Source organism: Euwallacea similis, chromosome 27 (assembly GCF_039881205.1).
Source record: "Euwallacea similis isolate ESF13 chromosome 27, ESF131.1, whole genome shotgun sequence".
Lineage (NCBI taxonomy): Eukaryota > Metazoa > Arthropoda > Insecta > Coleoptera > Curculionidae > Euwallacea > Euwallacea similis.
This window is the reverse complement of record NC_089635.1, coordinates 465,982-481,429: the sequence shown is the minus strand read 5'-3', so window position 1 is coordinate 481,429 and position 15,448 is coordinate 465,982. Positions and strand designations below refer to the sequence as shown.

Genomic DNA, 15,448 nt, shown 5'->3' with positions numbered 1-15,448 from the left:
CATTCACACCCTAAAATTGCAACTTTCTATCCAATTACATCATTTTAGTTGTTGCTTCAAAATTATTTACCGAAACTACATGAATAATTTAAGTAGTTCCTAGTCTCTGAACACGAATATACCTAGCGTTATATTGTAGCCTGACAAAAAATCCCCGTAACAAAGCGAGAATAATCCTTATTTAGTTCCGCCACTGAGAGTTAATAACCAGCAAGGCTGTTATAGTTTTGTGAGTTGAAAAATCTAGATACTTTACAGGTACCTACTTGCTCGTTTTATTCAATTAACGCCAATTTCCCTTAATTGCGTTAATCAAAGTGCTTAGGCAAGTGTTTATTAGAGCAATTGCTTGTCTTGCGAAGGCAATTTCAGATCCTCATTAGCTGTTAGATTAACAAAGGGCACGAAAACAAGAAAAAGTAAGTAATTGGCTATGGAACCATCCAAAGTAAATTAGAGGGGTGCTCTTGGCAAGACAGCTAATTGGAATACCTATGTGTATGGGCTGTCTACCCGAAAATTTATTTGGTGAGGAACAGATTCAGCCTAAAGATAAGGCAATTAATTTAGTAATAGGTTTTGGAGGCCAGCAGGTAATGTCCTTTTTTATCCATAGGAAGGAAATTGTGGTTATTTGACCTGGCCACATGTGCTATTGTTGCCTCATCAGGATCCTGCCACAACTTCCTTTCACTCCATATCTACACAGGTATTTACTAAGAATGTTTTAAAACCCGACAAAAGTTCTTAAACCAAACCGCAGCATTGATTTTGCAGCTACACTGCCCGACAATTTGCAAGAAATTTGATATTAACGCAGATTTGGTTGATACGTGTCAAGCAGTATATGATTTGTGAAATATCTTAAAACCATAGACCGAGACTAAAACCGGAATCTGTCTCTGTGAAACATTTTCGGACTCATCAATGATATTGTTGTGTGCTAGGTCTGAGAAAAGCTAACATTTGTTTTACAGATGAATTGTTGTGAACCTAAATAAATATTACAAATATCATATACGGTTTTTGTGTATTTTTTCATAGTAATATGTCACTTAATGTGTGGGAGTGCCTTTAAACAATAATGAATAATACATAGAAATAATCCCATATTAAATTATATAACAAGTCGGTAGTTCACTATCCTGGGGATTTCGAGGTCGAATTTTCCTAATTCTTTGAGCCCGGAAAATTGTTATTTTCAAGTTAAAGGAAAGTTTCTAATTATACCTAGATAAAAAATGCAAGTATGATTAATAATACAAAAAAAGCCTAACATAATATACAATGTATCACAAAAAATATTGGAATATTGTTTATATATAGGGTGGCCTTGTTTGTAGCACAACTTTTGCACAAATGGTCAATTTTCAAAATATTTCAAGTAAATTTCAACGATCACTTGATCCATCTATTGGTGTTAACTAACTTACATGGATATCTTACACTGTAAGGGTTTTCAATATTTGAAAAAATACAATTTAACCCAGTTAAAACAATATTATGAATAATTCTAGAAAATTACTTCAAGAAATTATTTATTTTTTCTCCCAAATGTATCTAAGAGAATATTTCTTTAAAAGGAATTTATCACGAAAAAATTTCTACAGGAACTCCTATATCTAACTAAAAAAATAAAAACTGTAATGCTTCTGATTATGGCGCAATACACTTAATTTTTTGGATCAGACCTGCTCAGGTAAAATAAATCCTAACATGTTATGTCCCTTTAAAAGAAATTGGGATCTTTGGTACTTATATCCGCCCTTTTTGTCCGTGAGCCAGCTTGAATTCATTCAAATAAAAGGAAACGTTCGAGTAGCACATTTGGGAATGTAGAAGTTTCCGCTAATACCTGCATATATGCAGACGTAATCTCTTTAGAATTAATATGTACCAACGATTTTGTGGATCTTTTGTATATTTCCATTTATTTTAACATTGTCAGCTACTTTATGCCACGCTAATCCCTGGCAGATCTGGAGACCTTATCGTAAATATCTGGGAAAGCTTGAACACCGTTTTTTCGAACTTTATCGTAAAGATCATGGTCGAACATCCTACGGAATTCCTCCTTGGTCATGTACGTGTCTGCATAAAGCATCTGAAACCTGAAAACAATTGCTTAATGCTTATTTCGATATGCAAATCGCGAGCTTGTTGCAATTAACTCGAGAGTGCTAAAATAAAAGCTAATTGCTGCTTGATTAATTTTATCTGAAATTACCACCCAGACAGTTTAATGAACAAACTTACCCATTAACTTCAGTGACATATTTCTCAATTTTCCTCATATCTTCCTTAGGCTTGAACCCTTTAACTTTAGGGACCCCATATATTCCTATATCAATATACAATTGGTTCCCATCACTTTTTGGGTGCACAAATCCGGGATTGTTAGACAAAATAAAAGGACAAAACCATAGAGGAAAAACATTAAAGGTCTTTTTAAAAATGTTAATGCTGTTTGTCATGGTTTCAATAGGCACTAACATGTCCTGCAATACATGGTTATTTTCATACAACTTCTTAACGGTTTTTGTTTGAGTCAGTTTTAACAAAGATATCTTGGGGGGCATCATCCAGCCTAACAGCAACCGGAAAATTGGGTTGTTTCCGAAGGGAATTATGTCCTGAAATAACAGAGGCACCATTATTTTATATGTTCCGACAAGTATGGGCGTTATCTGTAGGCTAACAACTCTTATCTGGGAGATAGATAAACTTCCTGATGTTGGGGCGATATACCTGTATCATTTAACAGAATATTTATTTTCTATATGTTGGCTTTGACTCACATTTCGAAAGGAAATCTCATTTTTTGCTTAATTTCTTCAATTATTTACTATTTGTTTCAATTCGTTGATATTGAAGCTCAATTTAATTTTCTGTCTAATAACTGATATGGCCAATGACAACTAATAGAATGGTAGGAAAGTAGATTTGCTTGCAAATTTCAATTTTGTAATTTTATTACGTACTTCATACTCATTGTACCAACTTCTGAGTAAATTCTAAAAATTCCAAACTGAAAAATCAATGAAGTTTTGTTTAGATAAGTATTAAGTGGTAGGGCAAATGGCCGGAAGTTCTAGGTTGATAAGATGGTAAATTGATATTGAGGAAATTAGGTTTTAATTAAGGTTCGCCCTAAATTTGATTTCAACCTCTGAAGATAAATAAATCTCTGTCCAATTTCCTCGAATATAAAAGTTTCCGTCCTTGGACATTTTATCTGCTCTATATGAAAGAATTAGAGCATCTGTTCCATGGAATATGTGTCCGGTGGATATGAGAGTGTGATTTATGGAGGTGAATATTGATTGTAAAAGGCGTTGTCAGCACGATTTTGTGCAAAAAATTACCCAACAGAATAATTCTTTCAGTAAAAATTTTTGTTGCAGAAGTAAGTTATAGCATATGAAAAAAAGGGCATTAGTAATTTTGAAATAAAAGTTTTAACATTAAGGAAGATGAAATTTGTTTCGAGTGTGACAGTTTTAGGTCAACTATATTATAAATAGCCTGAAAAGTTGAGAAAAGCTATCCGAGCTTTCGATTATCGAAAGAGAACGAATTTATTTTGTCCTAAAGTTCTCGACAAACACGTGAGAGCACTTCTTGTATTATTACGACGTGAAACTCAAAAATTATTCTCATCGTCTGTGCATTAAAAAAATTACGAAGATTCATAATATTTTGAAAATATTTTAAAGAAATAAATGTATGGATATAAAATACAGGGTATCCGGAAATAACACCGAAATACTTTCGGAGATAATTCTATAGATTAAAATAATACATACCCCAAAAATTGCTTCTTAAAGGAGCTAGAATCTTTTAAAGGGACAACTCCGAACATGGTTTTTACGCAGTATTTTTGGAACGAATTTGAGGATGCATTGAGATGGACGGAGATCATTTTTAACATTTCTGGTAAATAAGTAATAAATCCTTAATAATATTATTATTATTGCTGGCTAATAAAAAATATTTTTATTACCGAATGCCTACTATATTTATTAAGCTGCATTTCGATGTCCATGCAATCGTGCATTAGTTTATAAAAACTCATTTTTTTGAAAAACGGTCTACCTTAACGAGATGAAATAAGAGAATCTTTTTTACTTAAAATATTTGCAATTCAATAGTTTAGTATCAAAAATTAATAAATATCACAAACAAAAAAATTAGGTAAGGTAAGATTTGCGTAGGAGACCCCTTGTATGTGACGCCCCTGACTAAAATCTGCAATTATTAACACAAAAAAGTTTTCCTATTCCAACTTATTAAAGTATACCGAATTTTATGATTTAAGCGCAAACCGTTTTGAGAGTATTACGAAAAAAACATGTTGGGAGTTTCTCCTTTAAGAGTTCTAGCTCCTTTAAGAAGCAATTTTTAGGGTATGTTTATAAGCACTTTTTTTATTATTTTAATTCCTAGAATCACTTCCCAAAATATTTCGACGTTATTCTCGAATGCCCTGTATAGCTGATTAGAATCTTTTTAAAAATTATTTGAAAAACCTCAATGTTCGCGAGAACTGAAATTGTTTTTGTGTTATTGTGTTTGTTAAAAATGAAACTCTCTTGGTTGGTTCCGGTAAATTTTTTACTTTCATGTTTTTCTAAGTTATACTATAGGTTATCTTCCTGGGTCGAATTGCAAAAATAAAAAACCATAAATTCTTCTAAACTAAAATTCATCTCAACTACGCCCCTATATCTTACCTTCTCGATACCTCAATAAATTTCATCTTCCCCAAGTTTTTATATAGATTTATCGCCATAACGTACCTGTAACTCCCAGAAAATCGATCTTGTGTGTCTGTGATAGTAATCCCTAAGGGGAATATATTCAGTTACAAGTGAGTTTTCCTTTAGCATCCCTTTTACGTGTAGGAAAAACCAAGGTTTATACCACCTTCCTATGGCATTAAGCTACAAACTCGGTTCTTCACATAAAAATCAACTTTATTCTTCGAAAACTACCTTATCATTTTCCACCTCGTCTGTCATAGTTCCCGTCATAATTACAGCCTCGTCCTCACTATAGCCCAAGGCCTCAACAAACTCATTGTTCAGATTCTTGCTGGCTTTAGTAAAATTGTTGGCAATATTCTCAGCCCCATTTATAGCTTGGTAAGTCAACTTAACGTATTTTTTAGCAGGAATTAGTTTGATTTCAACAGCTGTTAAAATACCTAAAGTGCCATAAGACCATGGCACTGCATAGAAAATGTCAGGGTTATGGTCTTTAGAGCATTTTATTAGGCTTCCATCAGAGAGTACCAACTCGAAAGATTGGCAAATGTGTTGGAATAGTCCATATTTGTGTGATGACGATTCAATTCCAGTGCCCATAACCAATCCTCCGACAGTCAAATCATCAATTTCCGGCAGTACTGGGATGGTCCAGCCCAAGGGGATGAGAGTGGCTGTTAGCTGCCCCATGCTGACCCTTGGCTCTACCCTAATAACCTGATTATTTAATTGTTTTATTTTAAGGTCTCTAGATGATCTCTAGATGGTTTTATGAGTAGTTTATTGCTGTCGGATGTACTTATTAATTTGTTTTGGCAAAAAAATGGTAATTGCAATAAAAGTGGAATATCCTGTAAATTAACAATTTGGCGCAAAATATTTAATTGTTTGACTAGCCGCCTGCCCTGGTCATCATGTTTGTTTATTCAAATGTTATTCACCTTCTTGTCGACGTCTATCTCGAGAATGTCAACTAAATCCACTTCGATATTCGTCATGGTACTTTTGTATTTTGGCTGTCTGAAGCAAACTCTTTGCCAACCGGGCCGGGATGTGCATATTTGAGTTCTTTTCCCATTGGAAGCCCATTCTCGAATCTAAAAAATAGTCCTGCCACTGATGTAATTGATCAGACGTACTTGAGAAAATTTACCTGCTTTTGGACATATTTAACCTTGCTGTTATGCTGTTTGGGCGCGCTGGTCAAGTTAAAAACAACCCAATTTCGCAAATAAAACCACAAATCATAGAAGAATGATATTGGTAGCAGAAAGAGGCAGACAAAAACCCATCGGTAGTTGATCAAAACGTATTCGGTGAATGTCTCGCAACCTTTGTCCATCGCAAATGATACTGATTAATAAATTATTTTAAACAATTTGTTGCTTTGAATTTAACTACTTAGCACCGCCGTTATCTTTTTTTAGCTTGAAATAAGGATAATAACACAGTAGCGTAGACATCACTTATTTCATGCGATCAATATAAAGACTCATACTGAAAATAAAGTACATTATATAGCCTAAAAATAATGGCCTGGACATTAATAGCAAAATCGATATTAGATACGCTATTTAGTAAAGCGAGGTAGCTATAGTCTAAGCCCTCTTCCGCCCCTATTGCGAATGGAGAAATCTTGGAATATAATACCCTTAGTTCCAATAACCTCTGATTAATATCGCAACGGTTATAGAAATAAACGTGGAAACGTTGGCTACAATCCATAGTGTGTTTCTGAAAAATCTCTGGAAATAATTTTACTCTTCCGCCTCATTGAAGCACTTGAAATTTGAGGCGCCCACAAACTTTTACTGCTGAATCCAGCGTAAGAAGGCAATTGAAGAAATAAATTGGCAAAAGGAAAGCCTTGAGTACATGACGGGTCTCTGAATTTCTTGAAGTTTAGTCTTATTTTCGTAAAAATTGTTTCAGCTTATTCTAGTTATCATGGGTTTCTAAGAAAACATTGAGGGGATGCAGGGAACTTAGGCCACTAGTTCAGCTTAATCCTTAGGTTTCCATCAAAATTATGTAATATTTTCAATTTTAGACCAATAATGAATATGGCTTTTTTGTTCTGTTGGTGATCAATAAATGAACAGTACAGGGAAGAAAAGGGGAAGGTCAGTTTTTGGGTAAAATGATTTAGTGCTGGAAATATGCAGCTAAATAACCATAGAATTCGTGTATGGGTTTAAACAGGGAAGAAACGAGGATTGTCAGTATTAAAATCGTGTTTATTAATATAATGTACGCAACTGTGGAATGCTTACTGATAATTTCGCCGCGTAAATATTGTGTTTGTTTATAGTTCTTTGTATATAGCTGAAGTTTCAAGTTAAAAATGGCTAGCGATACTGAACCCATGATAGTGAGTGATAATGAAGGCATCATCCCAATTTACATACTTACTATATTAATTAATTCCTTTAAAAAAATATATTTTAGTCGCACCCTGTATAACGCATGTTCTACTTTATTTTTTACGAAAATATTACCAGGTAATTATATAAATTAGTTAAATTATTATAAATGTAAGAAATAACTCATTATCGTATTTAAAATAGGGTTTCAAACTTTAAAATTCAAATTTCTCGAAAACATGAAAAAACGAGCTTCCCACTTTCTTTCCGGTACTCTTAAAATGTTAGAGTAAAAAATATATCGAGTATTTCATTTAAAAACAATACATTTTCTTTATTTTTTCTTAAACGCCACATTCAATTGTTTTTGTTTTCATCATCTTAATCGCTGGGAAAAATACTACAAATTTTGCTAATTTAGCCGACTATGTATCTAAAATAATGAAAAATCAATGGTAAGCACTTAACTTAAAACACTCTGTATACTACTTTTGTTCCACATCGTAAGTACTCATTTCGAATAGTTCTTTAGGTGTTATAAATCTTATGGACATGGTCTCCCAAATCAAAGCTTTATATTGTAGTCTCGGAAACCAGAAGACATTCGATGTGGATTAAATGGGTGAAAGTTGCGCAGGTATTTAGGTAATTTTAGTTTTAAAAATTCCGAATATTTCCGTACATACTCGGAGAAAATGCTAAATTGCGATTTTCACACATACTTTCTTGATTTTATTTTTGAAGATAGAGGAAAACCGAAGCTACTTTTAAGGGAATTTTTGGGAGGATTTTAAAATGTATTTTTTGCACAATGAACCAATTTTTTTCTAGTGATGAGCAAACTAAAATTAAGACAAGATTCGTCTTAGTCTCTGTCTGGTTCTCGTTTGATCTTAGTCTTGCAAAATTAAATATGGTCTTGACGAAATTTCGCTGTTATTCATGAGTTATTATCAATAAACACTCCTTTCTCTGAGGTAAGAGTTTTCAAGGATTTTGAGCTGTTGGGTTTTTTCTAAACTCCAAGTTGTGCAAGAAGTTAACACCCTGTTATTTGACCACAAAAGTTGATTCTCAGGACGTGGCCAAAATGAAAAAAGTCAACTTTAACATATCTGAAAAAGTTCATTAAAGCATATCGTCTGTGGTTCCCATTATTTTTGATAAGATGCTTGGGTTCTGCATTCCGTTTCGCGGTTAAGGTGATATGTGGTTTCATGGATATTCAGTGAAGCAGTGAAAAGACACACATTCCTTTAATGTCAAAAGTGCTTTGTAATTTTCCTCCTTGGTCTGTCTTTTGTATAAAAAGTAAATTTATGTACATATGTGATGGAGCCCCCCACTTCATCAACAGGAATAAATTTCATGCTATTGGGGCCTTGTTCCCTCATATTCGCTGTTGTTAGGCAGGAAAAAAGGATGGAAAATTGCCAAGTTCCCTGAACTCTGACCCGCACAGCGGCGACAAAACAGCAAGGCCCAAATTAATTCTTCCGGAAGTCCTTTTGCTTACAAAATGTAAGTAAAGCGTGGTCAAAAATCATAAACTATCGTAAAACTAAATTATCTCAGATAATCTCGAAGAACAAAAATAGTATTAAAATGGAAAATCCTTTTTTTCAGAGAAAAATCATTAAATGCTGCAGTGTTTGGAAATTCCAGCTGTGTGCAATCAATTAAAAGGGAAAAATTTGGCAAATCCTGCACGCCATTCCGTGTTTGCCGTGTCTGGAGAGTGGCAATACAAAACTTTCTTTAAGTCAGCTTTAAATTATACAGGTGATTGCAAAAGCAACAAGACAATAGCGTGCACTTTTGGCAATACATACAGACCACGTTCAAAGGGAAAACGAGGGGCCGAGGGTTAAATTTGATATTCAGCAGAAATAGTCATTAAACAGAGCAAGTTCTTATTTATGAATGGCGCCACTGCTGGAGGGAGTTGCGTAATTCGCATAAGGAAAGTCAGACAGGATTCTACTGCCCAACTGGCGCATATAGACGTGCAGGACTGTACACTCCAAATCCCTTATATCTTCCTATGTCGTTAGCGAAAGCTTCTACGTCTGATGGAATCGTCAAGGAAAGTCCTTAGGACGTTTAGGGCGTAAATGTATCTCACAAAAAAAGCATAAAAAAAGGTGGGAGCAGTAGCATATTAAGGTTAAAGAGGCAGTCCGTCCCTGTTTAGGAATAGAGCAAGCGCCCCAATATTGATTCTCAAAGTATGAGACCTCTGTACAAACCGTTAGGACAGACGACAGATAGTATACTGCAAAAGGTGGGGCACGGTAATGTCCACCTTCACTTTCGGGCTCCCAACCGTTAACTCCCACTGAGAGGTCCTGTAGCTCTTTGAGAAGCTTTTTGATTGTTTTATGGCTTCAAGCCGATCCACTCACCATCTAAACGGTTTTTGAGCATCAGAGACTCATGATCGGCTCATTTTGGAACCTGTGTAGAGCTACGTGCCCTGCTATGCCCGTCGATAAGGTAAAATGATTTGTTTTTTGTGTTAAATTTGATATTTAAAATTATATCACTAAATGGAAATATATTTCTGCAATTACGATTTTTAAGCAATATTATTGGCTTGGAAACTAATTAGTTCAACATGAGAACTAATAATAAATGTAGAGGTTATCACATTGTTGTTTAATTATAGAACACTGATAAAGATTATCATAAAATTTCAGCGGATCAATAATAGATTGTGTTATCACAAAGATTTATTGTCCGAATTTAATAAAAATTGGTTCAATAAATGAGAGAGAGTTCTCATTGAAGAATGATTTATGAAAATAAATGAAGTCAAAAATAAAAAAAAAATGATAATAGACATATAAAGATCTCACGCGCAAGACTGCCCAGGGTCTGAAATAGCTAAATTGCTGGAGGGTCAAATGGAATTGTTTTTAATCGGCTTTAATATGACTTACTTCTCATTTAAAACCAAACAAATATTGAGCAAATGCATTTCAAAAATAAATCTGGAATCCTAAAGTTTTTGCCAGTTTTTCGGTATTTAGAAATCGATATAAAATATCTGTAAAATTGCTTGAAACCTACTTTGCTTCCTAGTTATATCCTATTTTCATCTAAAAACAGATCTCCGGAGAACTGATTGTTCCTTGTGAAGAAGTCTTCCTTAAGGTGCTAATTATGGAAGTACTTTAATCCAATAAAATAAATCTAAATAAACTAATAAAAAAATTATTTAAATATAAGTTTTATTGAAATAAGTTGGTTCTAGGTACAAATAAAAAAAATAATTGGAAAATCCATATTCTTCATAGCAAAACCTATTTTTCAGGTTAATTCAGGTTAGTTCATCGGAATTATTTTGAATATATATGCTTTCACATGAGTTAGATCCAGGTAAAAAGTCGTTGGATCGTCTTAAAAACCTTGAAGGCTGAACATCTCTAAAACGTTGTCCAAACCGTGGAATTCCTTTCAATATTTAACTATAGGTAAATCTCTAGAGGTTTAACCTATTATTTTTCAATTTGAAGGCCTCAAGATTCTTCTGTCCAAAAGAGTCTCCAAATTTTTTGAAACCTAATAGATACTCAAAATTTTGATTATTTATTCTTTTACCCAATACGACTCTTCAACAATTCCGTGTCCCATTCTCTTATGGATCATTAAACTTTTTTGATTTGACGAGTAGATAACCCATCAGTCTGGTCCTTATTATTACAATATAAATCACAGCAGGAATTTTTTTTAAAGGAATAAAATCTGCATATATTAAAAAATTGACTTTTTCTAACTCTACTAATATTTTTGTCAATTGCGCATGCACTATATCGTCAAGAAAACATTTTAACATTTTCTTATACATTTTCTGTAATTTTCTCTTACTCCATTTTCCAGCAATTACACTCCGAGTACCGGAGTACTTACCGATGGCATGAGTATACAGGGCCAAGGCAAGAAGTGGTGAGAAAACCCCCCATTCAAAATGGAATGCCTGCTGGGATTGGGGGCGTTAATGAGGCAATTGAGAAGCCCATCAGAGAAGAGGACTTTCAGTCTGATACAGGTATGTTTTGCGGTCTAACTAATTGAGGGTGTTATATGCATAGCATGCGGTTTGATGTCAAAAGCAATTTAGGATAATTAGTCATAGTCTGGGGCGTACTTTAAGATATTTCATGTTGACTAATATCCGGAGAGTGAAGAGGAAAATTTCAATTTCCACCGGAGCTTTAAAGTTGATTAAACGACAACCGCAGGCCAACTGGGGTAATAAAGCAAATGTTTCTCTCACCAACAATATGGTGGATAAATTTATAGAGGTAGTTTTGCCTTTAGATGTATGAAGCAATAAATCAGAAAAGGCTTTTTCTTTTCCTAACTTATTCTTAACTGTAATTTAAACTTTTGCCTCCTACACTTGTGGCCATAAACTCTGAAAATGCACATTTCTTTCAGCCCCCAAACAAGAGCCTGTAATGCCCCGGAGGAAAAAATATCCAGACCTTGCTTATCGCCATCACGAATTCCTTATAAGTGATCGTGGGGTGACCACCAACGGAGGGGTTGATTCTCGAGCTAGGGTGAGTTTCAAAGCCCCTCATAGCACGCTTTATGTAGAAATCCATATATCCGACTTGCTCTGTACACACCTATCACTCGCTCAAATTACATTCTCTTGGATTTTATACGGGAAAACCTAGAAGATTCAGTTAAAGAGCTTACAGCAAAGAAAATCGATTTATTTAGTTTAATTACATGGGTTTGGAATGTTTTTAAGGATTTAGTAATTAATTTCGGTGATTAATTCAGCTCGAGAATTGCCATTTAGAAGCTTTCGGTATAAAAGATCGTTGCCGAGTTTTTCTAAGTTGTATTTGATAATAAACGAGTATTTAATTGTTACAAATGACTTTTCAAATTCAAACCTTTCTCTGAATCTCTGGTATGTTGTATCACAGGTTGTACGACCGGAATCGGTAACCACAAAAATTCGAAGGCCTGAGATTGCTCGGTCATAACTCCCAAATTTATCGATTTGTGAAGTCGTAGAATACCGTCTTATTCGGTTGGATTACGTAAGCCTTGAATACCTACACAATATCAATAAAGTCTTTAATGACACTAAAACTAAAAGCTATGAGCTTGGAGCATGTCCATTCAAGCATAAATATCATCACAAATCACTATAATGTTGCCTGACACTTTGCTAACCCTGCCACTAGATCCCTAGTAGAATTCCTATCATTTCCCATTGTATAACTTTAGAGTAAGTTATAAATAAGAACAAATCGATAACAGACACCAAATTAACTGAGTATCTTTAGAAGTAAAATTCTCTCCGGCTTGCTTGCATGTCGTCTTAAAATGGAACATAGAAGACGTCAAAAATACGCATTTTTTTGTATTTTGAGCCTCAAGCACAGAGCTTCTAGAGAATAGTGGAGCAATAAACATAGAGTAACGATGTTTGACACTCGCTAAGATGTAATGAAATGTCTAAGTGAATAATAAGATTGTTTTAATTAGAAGTAGACATAGATAGTAAATGAAGATTAAGCCAGCTAGGATTTAAATCTAACTTGCAAACATCTTAATCGTCATTTCCATATAAATTTGCTTGTAGCTTCCTGCAAATGGGTTTGTAAATTCAAATCCGTCGCCTCCGGTACTTTATCACGGAGTTAAACAAGTCATTTAATATTTATTAGAAGACCATTATTAAGGAAAGCAAATAAACTTTATTAGACATTCAAGACTCATTTACAATTTACTAATAGTACCTCTCAAGTCAGTTTCTTTTCATCAAGAATAATCTATGAGGTACTACAATAAGCGTTTTAAACTCGCGCAGATACAGTGGTCTTCAAAGCGTGAAATCTACAAGAATTAATAGTACCGTTTTCTCATGAATGAAATGAAAAAATTCAATATCCATATCTGGTACGCTGATTATCTAACTGTGTTTACAAATGCACGCTTGAACGAACTTCGGATTCATCAAAATCCCTATCCTTATGTGGAATTCTTTATTCACTTGGCAAGTAGGTACTTAAAAACCGAAAAATAAGGTAAGTTCGCATCTTGGCAATTATAAGGAGAACGTTTTGGTTTATCCGTAAAAATGGACGATCAGATTGGACCGGTTTTTTTTTTTTTTTGGACAGGTCGAGCGGGCAGCAATAACTATGATCCCCGTAGAGATGAAGACGTCCGGACACTTTATCTAATCCATTCCTCTCAAATCGATATAACATTAGAGTAGTTTGGTCGTTTATGGGTGGTAATACCTTGGAATCATCAAATAATTGTGACTTTAAGCAGGTTTTCAAATCTGTTGGATATTCCCACGAGGTAGTAATGAGTTAGGGGTGGGTTACGTCCCATGGCGTTATTCCAATGCGTATCCCCAAATATCTTATGCACTGTTTTTATTATGTTATTTCGGGCAATGTTAATGTTAGTGTTTTCGAAGGGTGGTTACCATCTTATGTGTTCTCACGGCGTTACACGTGTAATTATAACCACGAACAATATAACGGCCTGCAACATCTAGTGGGCTACAGAACCGTTTCGAAAGTCTTCGGAAATTTTATGGCCGACATTATTATGGACAACTTCATAGAAACGGACTTAAATGCAAGGAATTTCATGTGGGCCTGGATCTGATTACAGTACTGAATTTGCAATAAATTATTGGTGTATCACAATGTTTTCTCTAAAAATTTCAATCGAGGAATCCTGGTTCGATATAGAGAGCATATCAGTCGATTAGAGAGAACAATACAGCACATTGAACTTTTCTGAAAACATCTAACTTACTTTATTCTGTTTTTCAAATTTAAGCCATAATAATAATGCTTTCTTACATCTCTTTTAGTTTTCGAGATACTGATAATCTTTAAACGAATTTCGCCATATTTAGTTTTGAAACAGCCTTTATTCCTCTATATTTTCATTTCGATTTAAGTTTAAGATTTAAGTGACACGATTTCGAGCAATATTAACAATTCCACTGAGGATAACATAAACTAAACGCATATAGGTATCGAAAGGCAACATAAACACCATTTTTGCATATTATTACAACACATGTACTAAAATCTGTATCATCAAGTTAAAAATAGCACTTCCTGCTGAAAAATTATTGATCGTTCTAGTGTTGGTTAGGTCAGTTGGAGAACAAATACTCTCTTTTCGTGAAACAGCTAGAACTCTTATGTAAGTAAATACGTCTTGGTAATGCAAATTCCATAACGGAACTAGCTGATAATTGAAGTCAATTAAACTGTTTTAACCTGCATGACGGTAGTCGGAGCGATGTTTATACTGTACATATTTTGCAGGCTCTTTTTGCAACAATAAACTTAACAGAAATACGGTAAAACTAATGCATGTGGCGTATAAGTTATACAATTAACCGATTTTAAAATGAATACGTTTCCATACTGAAGGATTGGTTTTTAGATGGCGGGTATCTACAGGGTTATTAGCTACTATTTGAAAACCTACTTGTTTTTGTGGCACATGTACATAGCTCTTTTCTTCAATTGTCAAATGCTAATCCTAACCCTGTAGATCAGTACACAAATTAGAGCAGATTTGAGTAGATTTTTGACCCTCCTAAAAGCTTTATTTTCTATAAATTTCTGTCAGAATTTTAACTAATTTGTGTAAAAGACCCAATGGTGTGCATGCAAAAGTTGAGCATATCGTATATGGGGCATGAGTTAGAGATGTATTCATTTTAATTTCAGTCGGAAGAGCGATTTGGGCCTGATTGGAGGCCCTCGAGGCGCAGCAAGTCGGAGGGGCCGCGCAGGGGGATCGAAACCGAACCGGAGCGCAGGAGAGAGTCCGATCCTGACATGGAAAATATGGTAAAAGATAAGGTCGATTTCCTGCCCCAGGTCGATAATTATTAATTTGGTGTCTTTACATTTGAGCTGTTAAGTTTATGAGGTTTGCATTCCCTTAGCCTTAGCACTTTTGCACCAAAATTGTCACCACTGAGTTTTTAGGGTGTGCAAACCTCCAATTTCCTTGCGAAACATTATCTGATGATTCTCATTTTGTTTTGCTTTAATTAGGGTCACGAAAACGGTCTTCTCCGTAAGGCTATATCAAAAATTAGCACAGAATATCGAAGACAATTTGCTTGGCCTCCGGGGCTTGTGTCCAGAAGGGATGAATTGGATGGGACACCAAGGAAGTCCCAGTCCATGGGGGCTCTTAAAGCTAACGCTAATGCTTTGATTCACAAAAAGAGGATGGACGTCGAAAATAAAGACGGTTAGTGGTTTGATAACTGATAATACCGCGGATTATAGGGTC

At 34.6% G+C, this 15,448-nt stretch overlaps 2 protein-coding genes across 8 annotated transcripts in view; one reads left to right on the top strand and one right to left on the bottom strand.

Annotated features, from left to right (window-relative positions):
* The window catches only part of LOC136417259 (micronuclear linker histone polyprotein), a 30,493-nt gene that overhangs the window by 11,746 nt on the left and 3,299 nt on the right, over window positions 1-15,448 (top strand). For 2 of the 7 annotated variants that reach the window (XM_066402865.1, XM_066402863.1), the window contains exons 1-5: window positions 9,369-9,625; window positions 11,012-11,180; window positions 11,573-11,697; window positions 14,872-15,006; window positions 15,205-15,406. In XM_066402865.1, coding sequence (XP_066258962.1) covers window positions 9,566-9,625; window positions 11,012-11,180; window positions 11,573-11,697; window positions 14,872-15,006; window positions 15,205-15,406 — 691 coding nt within the window. In that variant the 5' untranslated portion in view covers window positions 9,369-9,565. Of the gene's footprint in view, window positions 1-9,368; window positions 9,626-11,011; window positions 11,181-11,572; window positions 11,698-14,871; window positions 15,007-15,204; window positions 15,407-15,448 lie in introns of those variants that run through there. The other 5 variants (XM_066402862.1, XM_066402868.1, XM_066402866.1 and 2 more) reach the window with 5 other exon arrangements.
* On the bottom strand, window positions 1,904-6,139 carry LOC136417252 (delta(24)-sterol reductase-like). The gene is made up of 6 exons (XM_066402855.1): window positions 5,920-6,139; window positions 5,708-5,863; window positions 4,995-5,483; window positions 4,800-4,943; window positions 2,257-2,633; window positions 1,904-2,111 (listed from the first exon to the last, which is right to left on the bottom strand). The coding sequence occupies exons 1-6, from the start codon at window positions 6,106-6,108 to the stop codon at window positions 1,964-1,966; spliced, it is 1,503 nt and encodes a 500-aa protein (XP_066258952.1). The 5' UTR covers window positions 6,109-6,139; the 3' UTR covers window positions 1,904-1,963.

Excerpts from the sequence above, each read along its gene's own strand:
- LOC136417252 (XM_066402855.1), bottom strand. The coding sequence starts at position 6,108 with ATGGACAAAGGTTGCGAGACATTCACCGAATACGTTTTGATCAACTAC. Across the intron at positions 5,864-5,919 it reads TTAAATATGTCCAAAAGCAG|ATTCGAGAATGGGCTTCCAA; the intron begins GTAAATTTTCTC and ends ACTATTTTTTAG. Across the intron at positions 2,112-2,256 it reads TATGTCACTGAAGTTAATGG|GTTTCAGATGCTTTATGCAG; the intron begins GTAAGTTTGTTC and ends AATTGTTTTCAG.